The sequence below is a fragment of the Antechinus flavipes genome, chromosome 1, assembly GCF_016432865.1.
Source record: "Antechinus flavipes isolate AdamAnt ecotype Samford, QLD, Australia chromosome 1, AdamAnt_v2, whole genome shotgun sequence".
NCBI lineage: Eukaryota > Metazoa > Chordata > Mammalia > Dasyuromorphia > Dasyuridae > Antechinus > Antechinus flavipes.
This window is the reverse complement of record NC_067398.1, coordinates 497,072,840-497,090,206: the sequence shown is the minus strand read 5'-3', so window position 1 is coordinate 497,090,206 and position 17,367 is coordinate 497,072,840. Positions and strand designations below refer to the sequence as shown.

General features: G+C 32.6%; 1 protein-coding gene across 3 annotated transcripts in view; it reads right to left on the bottom strand.

The window, feature by feature from the left end:
• Positions 1-446: 446 nt before the first annotated feature.
• The window catches only part of ESCO1 (establishment of sister chromatid cohesion N-acetyltransferase 1), a 52,729-nt gene continuing 35,808 nt past the window's right edge, over positions 447-17,367 (bottom strand). For 2 of the 3 annotated variants that reach the window (XM_051970357.1, XM_051970358.1), the window contains exons 10-13: positions 11,731-11,820; positions 6,962-7,105; positions 4,371-4,558; positions 447-1,666 (exon numbers count right to left, since the gene is read on the bottom strand). In XM_051970357.1, the coding sequence (XP_051826317.1) occupies positions 1,519-1,666; positions 4,371-4,558; positions 6,962-7,105; positions 11,731-11,820 (570 nt within the window). In that variant the 3' untranslated portion in view covers positions 447-1,518. Of the gene's footprint in view, positions 1,667-4,370; positions 4,559-6,961; positions 7,106-11,730; positions 11,821-12,382; positions 12,505-17,367 lie in introns of those variants that run through there. The other variant, XM_051970359.1, reaches the window with a different exon arrangement.

The window sequence follows — 17,367 nt, the reverse complement described above, 5'->3', positions numbered from 1 at the left end:
ATAATAGTTGGTTTTTCACATACATTATCTTATGAGACAACTACTTTATGTAATAAAAGTATACAAGCATTACCTCAATTTTACAGAAGAAGAAAGGGTGGCTTTGAAAAGGAAGGTATTAGAGCCACAGAGAGAACTAAAAAACCAGGAGGAAAAAGTAGTGAGGGGTACAAACATTTTAGGAAGTTCTAAAAAAGCAGGGATCCCTTCCACTTAAGATATCAGGAAGTTTCATGGACAAACAAGCATCTCTTAAAAGGGTGATTAAGAAACACTTTCGGTGAAAGGATAATGAGCAAAGGTATCAGGAAGACAAATGGAAAGTGGTGGGAGATGAGTGGGTGGGTTCCAATTTGGTGAAAAACTTTTAAATAGAGTTTCAAGGGGTTGAACTCAATGACAATTCAAAACAACAATAAATATTTCACAACATTCCAGTACTGGTATCGTTTAGAAAAGTCTATCAAGTTATTTATTCTTTTATTCTACATTATATACAGATCAAGAAAGGCCACAGCAGTTTTTCAACATATAAACCCTTTAAAAGTAGAGGGCATTATACAGACAAGTATAAAAGTGAAGTCCAGTAATAAAGGCATACATCCAGTGCAGTATTTCAGAGGAAAAATAAAGCAGATACCAGGACCATTCTTATTTAGCTTCAATCTTATCAATAAATTGTAAAACTCTTTTTTGGGAATTTGGTAAACTTGACATAACTGGGCTATCGTCTTCTTGTAGAATATGCAGAAAAAGCATTTCATAACAAGTGGGAGCAAGATGTATGATAGTCTGCTCCTACAGGTTATTTTTCCCCATTCAACTCAAGTTACAGGAAATTTTCCAAAGGGAAAGACCCAATCCTCTTTTGACTAAGTCCTACTTCACTTTTCTTGCCTATCAAGGAAAAAAAAGTCTTAATATTTCACATACTTATTTCCTCAGTGCAAGTGCAAATGAGGGCAAGTACATACAAACATCCTGGAGTTTTTAACTTAGCCACTGTTTTCTAAAAAACATAGTGTTGTCCCTCCTTTAATTATCTCCCAGAAGCATTTCAGTTCCATTAAAATACAATCTTTAAACTTTTATATTTAAAAAAACAAAACTAGGATCAGCAGTTCAGTATAAAAAGATACAGTACTAAGCAGCACTGATATATTACCATATTAGGAACTTCAATATATATACTTATCACTGAGACCATAGTCCTTGCATTAGTTTACAGTCCACTATGAACAATTAATTATCTGCTGCATGTAAACATGACTAAATAACTATAGATAAAATACAATCATAAACTTCTGTAAAAGATAACAAAATATCTTCTTTTAAAAAAAACAAACAAAAAATTAAGCTATTACTGCATTGTTTCCAATTTTATTAAAATGGAACAACCATTTGGTTGTTACCAGTCCTGAGTTCATTGTAATAAAAATGGCCCTAGTTCCTGGTTAAAGACAGCAACCAATCCAAATATCCAGCAGATGTAGTCAAATCAACATAAACAAGATTCTATTAAGAGTTCTTTTGTCCATTAATAAAATTATATACCAGAAACTGGCCAGTGCCACAGTACTGTGTTGCAAAGAGCTTCCCATCAGGTGTAGGATCTGAAAAAGCAATTTCTTCTTTGCTCAAATATGAGCCATATATAAAGTTGCTCCTAAGTTAAAAAGAAAAAAAAAGGGGGGGAGGGGAATGAGGAAACATGGTACCACATTAAAAATACTATTATTTTACAATAATTTTTATTTTTTAAATCACAGGAGACAAATGGATTGGAAGATACCTTCAGTAATAGAATACAATTCCAAAGCAACTGTTATAAATGCTTATTCATCATGCATACTGTTAACAAGTTTGCCTAAATCTATTACTTTTCAATTAAAAACAACATTCTGTTGTATGGCTAGCCTCAAAACTGTAAGTTGTGCTTGTGTAACTGAAGCGCTCGATAACAAGAGGGACGAAGAATAATTTAGCTGAGAAAAGTGACAGTGAGAAGAGAGAGATAGGAAAAGAGTTTATTAACTCTTTTGGAACTATGTAGAGCTCTTCTGGCTATGTATGTTTCCAATTTTTATAAAATCTAACAACTTTAGTTACTACCAATTCTGAATTCATTAGAATGAAGGAAAGGCAAGAATACTTAACACCCTCAAAACTAGCCATCATGCCATTCTAATAACTTCCATAATGAGTTCATAAAGAACTGGTAGAGACCTCATTCTTGGAAAACTAAATTATAAAAAAGAAAAGTAGCACCCAGTTTCATCTGTAGAAATGAACAGCCAGGATAAAATAAACAAAATTCATAATAATACTTGGGAATCATGGAGTGGAGTGATTGGATTTGGAAGGAAGAGGAGCTGGATTCAAATCCCACTGAAATCACTGTTCCAGGGATAATCTTGGACAAGTCATTTTCTCTTGGGCTGTTGTCTCATATGTAAAATGAGGGAGTCAGGCTAAGATTTCACTTTTTGTTGCTAAACATGCTAAACATATGATCATTTTAGTTAACAATTTCATCTTCTGGGACAGCTAGGTGGCTCAGTGGATAGAGAACCAGCTCTGAAGTCAGGAAGACCTGAGTTCAAATATGGCCTCAGACACTTAACGTTCCCTAGCTGTGTGACCCTGGGCAAGTCACTCAACTCCAATTGTCTGAGGGGAAAAAAAAATCAACTTCTTAATCCATTAAAGCTGCTAAGAAAGCAGACTTGTCTTGGAGTTGTGTCTCCTCTATCATTGCCATCCTCAGAAAGAGATTTTAACACATAAAGCTGTACAAGATAAGTAAGGAGAGGAAGGAGAAACAGAAGAAGCAAGCAGCCAAGATAAATCACAAAGAGATTTGATCTGCACAACCTCAGACAAAGTCTGTTCATTTCCACTAAGTGGATTTATTCTCAAAAAGGCAAAAGTACAAGCAACAATTCTTCTGGGACTATCACCACTCTTGCAGTATTTACACATTTACAGGTCTATTAAATTGGGGAAGCAGAAATTCTGTGCAGATGACTAATTGCCAGTGTCTTCTTCCTCATACTCTTCCTTCTATATCTCTACCGGTAAGAAACTCAGTCAACATAATCTGTGTTGCTCCCTAAACCATCTTCCCAAACCATCTGAATGAGTTGCACCTACAAATCAGTGTTGGGCAGAACAAAACAAGTCAATATTCTTGACCAACTCCATTCAATTCCATCCCTATAAATTTATGAATATCTGTAATCAGAGGGTCAAAGGATTGATTCCAAATTTGTAGTTTCTTGAGAAGTATCTGAAAGATTTCAGGGAAGTAAATGATGTTGGACTTTAGTGATTAAAGCAGTTAGATTTTCCCAGTATAAGAAAAGATTTGGCACTCAAAACCACTTAGTTCAAAAAAAAATTCACTAAATATGGCCTAGAAAATATGGAGAATTAGAAATTTGCTTTGAGAATAAATAGAGTTCAGTCAGTAAAAAGGAAGAGAAGGTATGGAAGTCATCTTTTCATTTTGGTCCACTCTATCTCTATGATTATAAAATGATTAGATGGCATAAACAATATTCACATTTCTATTTAAATGGATACCAAAAAGAGAATCACTGAGCTTTATCCTCTCATGTATTTCAGAAATGACTTGCATAACTTTAATTAAAACCTGATTGTTCCCATTACTACCCAAGCCAACCAAATTTTAGATTAACTAACTTGCTTTCCTTAATTCCAAAAAATTTTAAAGCATAACCTCTTTAATAACTTTCAAATGCTGTTTTATTTCTGTACATATCAAATACCTTATATTCTAAAGATGGCCTACTGTAAAAGTTCGTTACTTCAGAATATTAAAATTAAAGAGGTAAATTATAAAGCTGGCTTTATTTAGGATATCTAATATAGTATAACTGCCACAGTGTTGAAACCTTCCCTCTTGCCCTCCTCCCACCCCAAGGCAATTTAGGTTAAATGACTTGCCTAGGGTCACACAGTTAGGAAAGTGTTGAAACCTTTTAAAGAAATACTTAGCTTTTCTGGTTCATATGAGATTTGCTTAGATTTGCAGACCTAAGTTATGATTCTAGTATCCTAACTTTATAACAAAGCAAAGAAAATCTTTTGGCCTTAGAAGACAATTCAGAAATTTACTGATAGAAAAAAATGTCCCTAATTCCTATACTTATGTGAATGGACACACTCTCCTATACTCTACATTGAATGATATACATAGTTTAGGATTCTTCTATATTGTGTTTGTGTTCTAAATGATTTGATTCATGATAACTACTTTCATATTGTGAAATTGATTTGTTATTGAAAATAAACTATAAATAAACAAGAAAAAACACTTTAAAAATTCACACTGTTAAATTATTTACCTTAGACATTCAATCATTCGAGAAGCTATTTTTCTTCGACGCATCATGCTGAATACCCAGATGCGACTTATCCCACAAACAGCTGGTTCAGGAGAGGTTGAGCAGCACCAGGCTTTTTGCCGTTCAAATATAACTTTCTCTTTTTCTGAATTGACATCTGGGACTTTATCTTCTATAACTCTATAACCCTATAATAAAATTTAAAATACATTATGACAAAAAATTTTAATAATTTAAGTTATATCTACTTTGACCTAACTAGGCTTACCAAGTATGAAGTCTGGTATCTTGTCAAATTCCACTAAATTTAAGAATATATTTTTACCTTTGCAGTCTCTAGTTTTCTAGCATACCAGGGTCATTGGATATAATTACTATGTGAATAATTACTATCTCCTTTCTTCCAAAGCTCAATGGAATATTCCCAGCCCCATCCTCCAAACTCTCTGATGAATTTAGAGTCCAGAAATTGTTCTCTTTTTTAACCTTTCTTCATAATTCTGTGAGATCAAACCAGCTCAGTTCTGGATGTGGCAACTGTAATGATGGGATGAGGCAGAATACATAAAAGAATAAATGCAGTCACAGAGTATGGAAAAAAATTCTTTTTCTAATTAAACTTTTTTCAAAGTACTATATAAGTAAATATGGACTCTCTCTTTCTCTCTCTCTGTCACTAGATATATTTTCACTAAACTGGTCACTGAAACTGAATCTTCAGAGGTTACCATTCTTTTCCTGTTTAGGGAAAATCAGGGCCCTAAGCCTCAACAAAAAATGAGTTTCCTTTACAGAGATTCTCATGGTGTGTGAAGGGGAATGCCAGGCTATGGGATTCTACCAAGAGGGAATAGCGAGGCCACTTTGACCTTGGGTGCACAATAAGTTTTCTGTCACGTTGCAGAAACATCCTTGTTGAGCAAGGAGCAATAATTTATGATCATGAGAATGAGTGTTAAGCCAGAGGATCACAGCTAGTTGATCATGAGCAGGGATGCCTTGACAGGGCCTCTCGCCTGTGAATGAGTTGCAGAACTGCTGGACTGGCTCTCCTCCCATTGGCAGATACCATGCATACACAAAACCTACAAACTGCTTCTCTGAATGGTAACTGGGGATTGCCTACTGTCCACGCACTAATCACACTTGCAAAAATGTATATCAACAAGGCTCTGTGGCCTAATAAACTAGAGCTCTTTTCACACCCTATGAGTTCCTTGCCTCATTCATCTCGCCTCTAAGATCAAAGGGCTCATATGCCATGAGCTCTTAAAAGATGGCCACAACAGGTGAAAAATTGTATATGAAGTCAGATGTGAGCTCTAGTACTGGCTTTGCCATTTGACAACTGAGTGTCTTGGACTTTTAAATCATTTAACCTGAGTCTCACCTACAAATTTTGCATGGATCTTGTTTTTATTTATATATTTCATATGGCTCTGTCTCTCTATCTCTCTCCCATATAAGCTCCTTAGGAATAGGAGCGTTTTTCACCACTTACTGTGTTTAGTAGTGACTGGAACAGAGTAATGGATTAATTAATACTTGGTGAATGGTTACTACTTGAAATATTAATGTCATAGTATTATTATTATGAGGAATGAGAAAATTTATTATACAAAGCATCATATATAAATAAGTTACTTATTTTAAGATAGCAAATTACTAGCTAGAAGAATATATTTAACTAGTTTAAAGACACAAAAAGCATCACCCTTTTTTTTGTTATTCAAGGCAGAGCAGACAGAAAACAACCCTAGAAACTTGAACTGGGTTCAAGATGTGCCTCTGTCACAAGCTCATGATATGACTTCTCAGTGCTTTAGGCAACTCTTTAAAGTTTTAAGATGCAGAGAAAGTATGTACACCTCGAGGGTCGGTCCAAAGCCTATACATAGGCTTGGTTCTATATATAGGTACATAGGTATACTATATGTATAGGTTCCTATACAAAGGAACATAGGTCTACTGCCTTTTCCTACTCCCATTTTTATCTTTATGTTCAAGATATAAGCTGTATTTTAGGTTTGTAAAGAAAAATAAAATAAAGCACGGACTGCCACCAACGATTCTATATTTTACAGTGAATACATTCAAAGATGATTAAACACAAAATAATATGGGCAGTATGAGTGAAGCACCAACATCTGGGGAAAATCAGGTAAGGCTTCATAGATTCAGTAGCACCTGAGGTGAACGTGTAATAAACAGTGAGTAGACAACAAATGCTTTTTAATTGAAAAACTCTATTCAATATTTAGTAATTTGCTATTTAAATAATATCTAGAAAATTTTGGAGTTTTAGGTTAAAGTACAAAATATCCTATCATCTATCATAATCAAAATAATTCTGTTTGCTCATGTTGTAATATTTTATCAAATACATGTTTTCACTGACTTGATGTGTGCATTGAATATTAAAATATTCAAAGAGCAATATCATAGTGTGTAGATTATGACTGTTTAATTTAAATGTCTCAACACTTTCCTGAAATAGAGCAGGTTTATCTAAACCATACTGTTAAAAATAACCTGTAAATTATTTCATTGTATTCTAAATTACTGCAATCAGTTTTCAACAAACTACTCACCCACTGGATATGTTCTGCAATTAAACATCCAACAACTTTTTTATCATTAGAAATAAAGAGAAGAGTCTTAATTCTAGAAGAGCACATGAGTGGAGCTTGTTGGAATCCCAAGTCATTGTCTACCATCTCTCTAATTTCTTCAACCTGCAAAATAAAGAGAAATTTTTTAAAATAAGAATCAGCATGATGTACAGAAGAATGCTAGGTTTGAAGTAAGATGGTATGGGTTCAAATCTTGGCTCTATTTCTCGTGTGTATGTCTATGTGTATGTATCTATGTAAATTTCTCAAAGAAGCAGAATATTCACTGCACCTTAAAGTGCTAGAACTTTTCCACATGTGTTCTTTCTCCCATTAGAATTCCAGTTCCTTGAGAACTGTGCCTATCTTACCTTTTCTATTTGTATCCTCAGTGCTAAGCACAGTTTTTTATACATAACGAGTGCTTAATGAGTGCTTATTTCATGCAGTCAAACTACTTAATTTTCCTCAATCTCAATTTTCTAATGTATAAAATGAAAGAATTAAGATTAGATCTGAGGTGTCAAACTCAAGGCCTCTTCAATGGAGCCATAACTAGGTTAAAATGCAATCAGGAAAAGTTTAACAAAAATAAAAATACAACACAATACAGACAATGCTAATTTGTGATTTATAAGTCAATATGCACTTAGGGGAATTGGTTTCCACTCCACCAATGGATTCAATGATCTTCCAATTCTGTATTAATGAACTTATGAATCTGTAAGGAAATATCCTGCATACAACGGAATTCTATGTTGAATTCAGGAGATTATGCATAATAGGGATAACTGTGATTTCACAGATTTTGAGAACTCCCTCTACAAATATACTTAGGCAGATAAATGCTATAGTGGATAAAGAATGCTGAACCTGGCATTATTTCAAATCTAGCTCAGACATTTATTGGTTGTGTTACTTTACTCCATCTGCCTTGTAATACCATCTAAAAAATTGCTTACTTTACTCCATCTGCCTCATAATATCATCTAAGTTTGCTGTAAGGATCAAATATCAAATGAGAATATTTGTAAAGCACTTATAAGTCCTATATGTATATATATAATATGCATGTGAATACATGCACGCGCGCACACACACACAGGAACCTATGTATACTGTGTTATCATTATTATCAGTGTTATTATTAGTCAGGAATTTTGTAGCAACTTATAGCTTTAGAGCTGGAGTTCTTGATCTTTTTGTGTCACAATTTTGACAAATGTAGTAAAATGCATAAAATAAAATATACAGGATTAAAAAGAAAATATGATCTTTAGCAAAAACCTATCTATTAGAGCTATCTAAAGCATGAAAAGGGTAATGACCTGCCCAGGATCTCTGGGCTATAAATAAATGTAGGCTTTCTTTTTCTGTATCACATATAACATGTAATTTGGTGCTTACTGTTTAATGCAATAGTCACACTTACAGAATTAAAGGACTTGGCATATAATGAAATTTTTTTAAAAGCCTTTTTTTTCCCTGTATGTGCATGCACACACACACACACACACACACAAAAAAAAAAAAAAAAAAAAAAAAAAACAAGCAGAGCTGTGAATTAATCTAACCATTCTGGAAAGTATTTGGAATTATACAAAAAAAGTAACTATTTCATTCTAAATAACTATAAAATACATAAAGTATGTAGTGATCAGACTACAAAAATACCCACAGAGAATTTGTTCAGATTCAATTTTCTTATAAAGAACAACTGAAGTAACAGGGGGATATTCAGTGCTCATGACTAGACTGTAGCCAACATGCTAAAAATGACAATACAATCAAAGTTAATTTACATTTTTAACCCTATATCAACCAAATCATCAAAGAAATACTTTCTGGAACTTGATAAAGCAACAATTCATCTGGAAAAGCAAAAGATGGAGAATATCAAGGAAACAATGATTAAAGGAAAAGAGATAGGGATAAATAGGGAAAAGCACTTCCAGATCTCACTGTATTGTATCAATCAACAAAACCATCAAATATTTATTTTAAAAAAGAGGCAGATCAATGGGACAAACTAGACATAGGAGAATAAAAAGACAATGGAATTTAATAACCCAGTGTTTAGTAAACTGGAAAACATAAAATTACTTAGGAAAGCATTCCCTAGTTATGAACAACTGAGAAAATTGAAAAACAACCTTAAAGAAATTAGGGTTAGGTCAACATCTTATCTCATATTCCACAATATGTTCTAAATTGATATATAACCTTAATATTAAAGATCATATTATTTTTAAAAATTACAAGAGAAACAGATCATATATTTCTCAGAGCTATGGATAAGATATGTATTTTTAACCAAACAAGGGATAGAAGCAATTATAAAAGATAAAATAAATAACTTTACCCAAAACCCTTCTGCTTAGACAAAATTAATGTACCTAAGTTAAAAAAGGAAATAGTCAATAGATTTCTCTAATTTGGGTTTGGTATTCAAGATGCATACATAATTAACAGATACAAATAAAAGAACAATAGCCATTCCTAAAAAAGAGCTATGGTCAAAAGATAAGAACAAACAGTTATCAAAAGAAGAAAGGCAAAGTATTCACAATGATATGAAAAGAATGCTACCATTAGTAATAAAAGAAATGTAGTCCATCAATTGGAGAATGGTTGAGTAAATTGTGGTATATGAATGTTATGGAATATTATTGTTCTGTAAGGAATGATCAGCAGGATGAATACAGAGAGGACTGGCGAGACTTACATGAACTGATGCTGAGTGAAATGAGCAGAACCAGGAGATCATTATATACCTCAACAACGATACTGTTTGAGGATGTATTCTGATGGAAGTGGATCTCTTCGATAAAGAGAGCCTTAATTGATCAAAGATGGACAGAAGCAGCTACACCCAGAGAAAGAACACTGGAAGATGAATATAAACTGCTTGCATTTTTGTTTTTCTTCCCGGGTTATTTTTACCTTCTGAATTCAATTCTCCCTGTGCAACAAGAAAACTGTTCGGTTCTGCACACATATATTGTATCTAGAATATACTGCAACCCATTCAACATGTAAAGGACTGCTTGCCATATGGGGGAAGGGGTGGAGGGAGGGAGGGGAAAAATCGGAACAGAAGTGAATGCAAGGGATAATGCTGTAAAAAATTACCCTGGCATGCGTTCTATCAATAAAAACTTATTAAAAAAAAAAAAAAAGAAAGAAATGTAAATCAAAACAATCTTGCAGTTTGAACTCAAATCCTGCAAATTGGGGGGTGGGGAGGGGGGGAGAATGACAAAAACTGGGAAAAATCAATGCTGAAAGGCTTATGGAAAAACAGGTATCCTAAAGCATTGTTGGTGGAACTATTAAATGGTTAAACCATTTCAGAAAGCAATTTGGAATCATGTAAATAAGATAACTAAAATGTTCATACCCTTTGAAGCAGAAACTCCATTATTGGGCTTTAATAAGAAGAAAGTCTCCACATACAACAAAATATGTAGCAGCACTTTTTGTGATAGTAAAGAATTGGAAACAAAGTAGACATCCAATGACAGATGAATAGCTAAAAAAAATTGTGATACATAAATGCAAAAGAATCCATACTGTAAGAAATGAAGAACATGATAAATGCAGAGAATCATGGAGAGATCTATATGAATTGATGCAGAGTGAAATAAGCAGGGCCAAGAAAACAATATGTACCATAACTACAACAAACAAATGGAAAGGAAAAAAACATACACACACACACACACACACACACACACACACACACAAATAAAAAGTGTTGCAAAACTATAAAGAACAAATATGGCTCAAAAGAAGAAATATCAGTGAGCAATCTCACTCCTTCCGAGGTTTTTTTTTTTTTTTGGACTTTCCAACATAATAATTAGTTGTACTAATTTTTTTCCTTTTCCTTTTTTGTCTTTAATGTCAAAAAGCATTTGTTAGATGGGATGGCTCTCTAAGAGGGGAAGAGTGTGGAGTAAACTATGATGATGTAAAAGATATCAATAAAAATTTTTTTTAAAAATAAAAGATGGTAGTCAAACAGTGGCTAAAGCTGAAGAAGTCAAAGAAAATAAAGACTAGGAAAAAAAAAGGCCATTGAATTTGGCTACTAGGAGGACACTGGTAAAATTTGAGAGAACATTTTCAGAAGAAAATTAAGGTAAATAAATAAAATTGTAGTGACAGAGGAAGAGAGACGAGGCATTGGCTTAATATATATGGAAGATATTGTTGCATTTAAGAAAAGGGATGATTGATAGAACAAGGTCTTGGAAAAGAAAAGAAGAAATGGGACCAACGATGGAGGGGTGGGGGAGAGATTAGTTTTAGATACCAGGTTATTTATCATCAACCAGAAAAGGGAAATACATATAATGATTCTAAGAAGTTCTGAAGAAAAGGGGAGGAGTTAAGGAAACTCATGTCAAATAGTTTCTTTCCTCTGCATGAGTAAGTGGGATAAACACATACCTAGAACTAGAAGAGCTGCTAGGGGGAATTAAATAAAAGGTAATAGAGCAAAGTAATTTGCACATCAACAACCAGTAAACACAATCAGAGATCTCTTCAAAAAGAGAGGCAAAGAGAGATAAAATCAGAGTCCACAAACCCTAAGCTTTAGACACATCGTTTGGTGATCTAAAGAAATTGGAAACCAAGAAGAAAAAAAGTTAGTACGGAGATGCATACATACCTAGTTATTATTATAAAACCACAAAGGAAATTTACTGTCTATTCAACATTAAATTATAATGGAAATTTACCTTTTTAAGTGCATACTTTGGGTCTTCAGGAAGAACCATTATTATCTTTCCATCAGGGTATTCAGCTAAAAGTCTTTCCTTTTTCCATCCCTAGACAAATTGGATACATTCAAATACTTTATTCCATATAACCATTTAAAAGAAAAAAAGCAGCATCAGTTTATCTAGAAATTTTCATCAATATGAATTTTCTTATACATTAACAATTGGTTACAAGGGCATGGCACAATTAGTCAGCCCATTTAAACATACCTAATTAAGCACAATGTAAGTTCAAGTTAAACTCTACTTAAACAAACATACCCTCCCACTTCCTAATTTAGAAAATATCAATATAACATTTCCCACTTGAAACTAGTTCTGAAAGGTCTTAACTCATACTGCATGAAGCCCCTTAATAGTTACTGGTCCCCCAACATAAGTAACCCTTCCCCAGATTCTTGTGAAAAGAACTTAACTCAAATTTATTTTGAACATGGTTACCTCCACAAACACACACTCATGATTTTATGTCTGGCATGCGAAAGACCTCCAGGAGGTTTTAAATGAACTGATTTGCATGCAGTAGCCCAGTATGTAAGGTATAATTTTTATTCTTATTGTTCACAACTATCAAGAGTCACAAGAAGGAGACTATAAAAAATATAACTACCTTCTAAGAATCTAATGGGGAAGGAGGCTACGTTGTGTGTATCTGAAGTTAAACATACTCAAAAAAATAGAGGTAATTAATTCTTCTTCAGATCCACACTCGTGGTGATTAATGAGCAGAACCTGCATGAAAAAAAAAAAAAACAAAAAGCCACTTAAATCTAGTAAGATGGGACTGAACCAGAGGTTAAAACTAGGAGCTTTGAAGTTCGAAATAAATACAGAAGGAATGAGCTGAAAGGGTTGTTCCATTTGTCTTACCAAGCAAAAAGGCCTTTAGAGAAGCAATATTAGTACTTCCTAATAGAATAAACCATCATCTTCTTTCTGAGATCTGTGCTTTCTAAAAAAAGTTAAAGCTGAATGAAACCAAGATAAAGGCTTTTTAAAAACTTAATTTCATTTAATACTGTTGACAAAGCTTAGAATAATTTTGTTATTTAATGAACTGGGATGCTACTTTTGTTATGTTGGTTAGAAAGAGTCTGTGAAGAAGACTTGATGATATGAACATTTGATCAAACGTGAAATTTCTGAGTAAACTCTAAGATTTCTTTGCTAACTCTAATAGCATCTATAAGGGCTATACAAGTTAAGATCCTATAACTCTGGCTTGGTATGGCTGTCTTCAAATTTTAATCTAAGGAAAAAAGAAAAAAAGCAGAATAGTCTTAGAAGATTTTTTTAAAAGAGGAAATTAAGTCTAGATGACAAATTACACCACTATTATACTTTCTCACTCTTTCTTCACTCTCTTTCATATATCCCAATACAAATAACAAAGAATCAGCAAATTAGAGGCACATACACATCACTCTTTATAAACATAGTATTTTCACAAATAATTTTATGAATTCTGAAAATAAAGCTAATTTCCATTAAAAGCTAGAAGTTTTCATTTGTTTAAACTATAAATTCTTTACTAAAGAACAAATAATCTAGTATCTTTTTCTTTTAATGCAAGACTTTCTAAGCTATTTGAAGACAATCCAACCCTGCACTTTATTTCATTTGGTTCAACTGTTACGTCAATATCACATTCAATTGCTATTATATGATTTGCTAAGCACTTAAAAAAAAAATAACGATAGTCCACATTTATGAGAGCCTATTAAAATAATTTCACAGTTAAAATGTAGACCAAGATGAGAAGAATCAAAGCTGAAATAGACCTTAGACATCATTTAATTCAACCTTCTTCCCGTTCTGACAATGAATTTGAGGGTCTATACAAATTATTGTCTCATTAGAAGCTTATAAATTTAATTAAAGAAGTAGAAATTTTATCACAATGTGATGACTTATTTATATTTTAAATATAATTTTCCCTTTCCTGCTGACAAAAAAGGCTTTAACAAATGAAAAAGAGAGCAACAAAAAAACAATATACACTACCAATTATATAACCAATGGTTTTGTTAGGATTAAATGATATTATATTGTTCATATTACTAATTAATAATTTGATACTTGAAAAATAGACTTATTAAATATATTAAAATAAGAGGTAAGAAACAACAAGAGAACTAATTAGCCTAATCTTCAAGAATATGAAACTGCCTGTCTTTTATTTGCCTTCTTTTCAACTGATTAGTCATACACACACACACGCAACAACTATGTAGACAAAGAAGACAAAGCTATTTCTGGTTTCTTGAAGGAGAACTGAGTTGAACTCTGTAGTTCAAGATTATCTGGAGACTGTGAAGGATAACTTTAAAGGACACACACACACACACACACACACACACACACTTACTTTACAAGGATATTTACAAGGACTATAACAGTTTTAACACTTTATCAGAAATCAATTTATTCAGGGATTTTAATATCATTGCCTCTGTGAGGGAAAAGAATGAGAAATGATGTCAAAGTGTTTTAAAATGAGAGAGCTCAGGTCAAATAGCTGAATTTGAACAACATATACAATAGTAACACTATAAAAACTTTGGAAGATTATGGAACTTTGATCAATAAAATAAGTCACAGGTCTTTATGAGACTGAAGAAGAAATATGCTACATACTTCTTGTCACCAGAGAGATGAGATACTTAAAATACAGAACAGGAAACCTACATTTTTGGACATAGCCAAGGCAGAAACTTGTTTTGATAGATATAAATGTTTATGTGGGTTTTCTTTTTCTTTTTATTGTCAAAAGAGGGAGGAAGGTGTCTGTGGAAGGGAAAAAGAAGTACTAACAAAAATAATCTTATAAGTTTGAAAATAAAATCACTATCTCTAATAATTAACACATTCTGCATCAAAACTGATGTTTATATTCACTCAGTTTAGAATACTTGTCCCCTTAAAATGCTTAGGGCTTCAGAAGTCATTCTTAAGCATTAAAACATCTTTGTTGTATTTGCCAATAGTATGCCAACTCATGGGTCATATTTATAGTCAAAAAAAAAAAAAATCCTTAACATTGAGCACCTTTTCTCACTACTCCTGCATAATCATTGCAAAAGTACAAAGAGGCAACACAGGACTAATGGCAATATTTAATTTTTTGTTTAAGTACACTGAAGAAAAAGTAGTACCACAAATATTATCAAAGAGTCAAATGATCAGAAAAGATGAGCCAAACATATAGAAAAAGAGAAAGAGAACTAATACCCTCAACAATGCCTTAGAAACCACATAAAATCAGAAAAACCAGCCAAAGACTCCATATGGCAAACTGAACAAAGACCTGGGTTTAAATGGACAACTATATCATCTATTTTCTCTCAGGGCCTCAATTTCCTCATTAAATTAACGAGTTGGACTACATAAATAGTTTTTAAGCCCTTCAAGCTATACATCTAATAATCAATCAACAAATACTATGTGCCAAACACTGGAGGTAGGGACACAGAAAATACCCAACACAATCTAGTAGGGGCACAGAAAAAAACCAAAACAATCTATAATATCAAAAAACTTTCATGCTATATGATTCCTATGGAACATTTACAGGATATGAACAAGCTTCTCACAGGAAGTTAATACATGAATGGACTGAGAACTATGTTTTTAGAAACACTCACAGATCTAGCCAATTATCTGTTTTGAAGATAAGCCAAGGGTTTAATGAAAGAAATACATTAAAACTATCTGTCATAAATAAGATGATTCGGGCCAATTCAAATAAACTTGGGAAGGAGAGCACCATCTGCATCTAGAGAAAGGACTGTGAGAACTGAATATGGATCACAATATAGTATTTTCATTTTTTTGTTGTTTGCTTACTTGTTTATTTATCATTTTTTTCCTTTTTGATATGATTTTTCTTGTGAAGCATGATAAATGTAGAAATATGTTTAGGAGCTTGGTACATGTTTAACCTATATTGAATTATTTGCTGTCTAGGAGAGGGAGGAATGGGGGGAGGATAAGGAACATGAAGTTTTACAAAAGTGAATGTTGATAATATTCTCACTCTATTTGATATTGTTTGCTTGCATTGTCTTTTGTTATTCATTTTCTTTCCTTTTTGATCTGATTTTTTTTGTGCAGCAAGAGAATTATATAAATATGTTCACACATATTGGATTTAACATATATTTTAACATGTGTAATATATATTGGATTGCTTGCCATCTAGGAGAAGGGGTGGGGGGGAAGAAGAGGAAAATCTGAAACACAGGTCTACGCAAGGGTCAATGTTGAAAAATTATACATGCATGTGCTTTGTAAATAAAAAGCTTTAAAAAATAAAAAAGAGTGAACTATCTTTGCATATATTTTGAAAAGTAAAAGAAGTACTATTAAAAATGTTTAAATGTCAAGTGCAGCATACTTAGGTTTTTAAGTGTGTGCGTGTGTTGTGTATATATCTGGGTCAAACTAACTTTTAAAAAAAGTAAATACCTAAACATCTCAAACAATTAATTTTTAAAAGGACTATGTTAGCTACTTCTTTAAAGTAACTGTCTTTAGAAAGCAGCCCATGTATAATTCATCATAATGACTTTTATTTTACATTTCAATACAACAATTTGTGACAGCAATACCACCAGGCTACTTTAAATTGTAAATTAAACTACCCATACACTAAAGGATATTCTACTTAAACTTTTTAAGTACAATTATTAGAAAAAATTAGTGAAATAAAATAGGTCTTAATTACTTTTTTATTTTGGGGAGGGATCTTAATTCCTAATCTAGATTCTGATAATGGCCTACAAGGCTTTAAAGAGTTATGTTTAAAAATTACCTTTCAGTTTTTACAATGCTATAATATTTATCCATTGAAGCATTTGAAAAGAATAAGAGAACTTCAGGTCTTAATTTACCAAAGTCATTCTATGAGGTATGTTAATTTGTATACATAAAATTTTCCCCTAAGAGAAGGAATACAATATAATACAAGAAAAAAGAATACACTCAAAACTGTTGTAGACCTTAGATATAATCTAGTCCAGCTTTCATGGAAAGTGATGTCCAAATTACCTTGAAGAAAATCTATCTTGTGCTTTGGAAAGTAAGAATTCTTAATTTTGCTCTTAAAAAAAAATTAAAGCATAAGTTCCTCAGAAAATATATGTCATAATATCACCACCACCACCCCTCTTGTAGTGCTTTTTACTGACATAATTTTAGAATCCTGGAATGTTAAAAGGTAGAGATAATCTGTTCCAACCTTTTAATTTTGCAAATAAGGAAAATGAGGCATACGCAAATGTCTTGTTCTAGAACATATAGTTAAGTGACTGGGTCAGAACTCAACTTAGAAATCAAGTGTTCTTTCAACTACCCCATGTGACTTTCTTTCGAATAAAAAAACCAAATTGTCATATAAGTTAACTTAATTATCCAAATATGAATGCCTATATTTTAAGATACTGGTATCTTTATAGTTTAAATAACAGATTCTCTCAATATTAAAATAACCCTCTATTATTAAATATGATATAGAGAAAACATCTCTCTCTGGCACTGATCTTCTGTGTGTTTAATCACAAGTGATCAGACTTCAAATGACTAGAATTTAAGAAA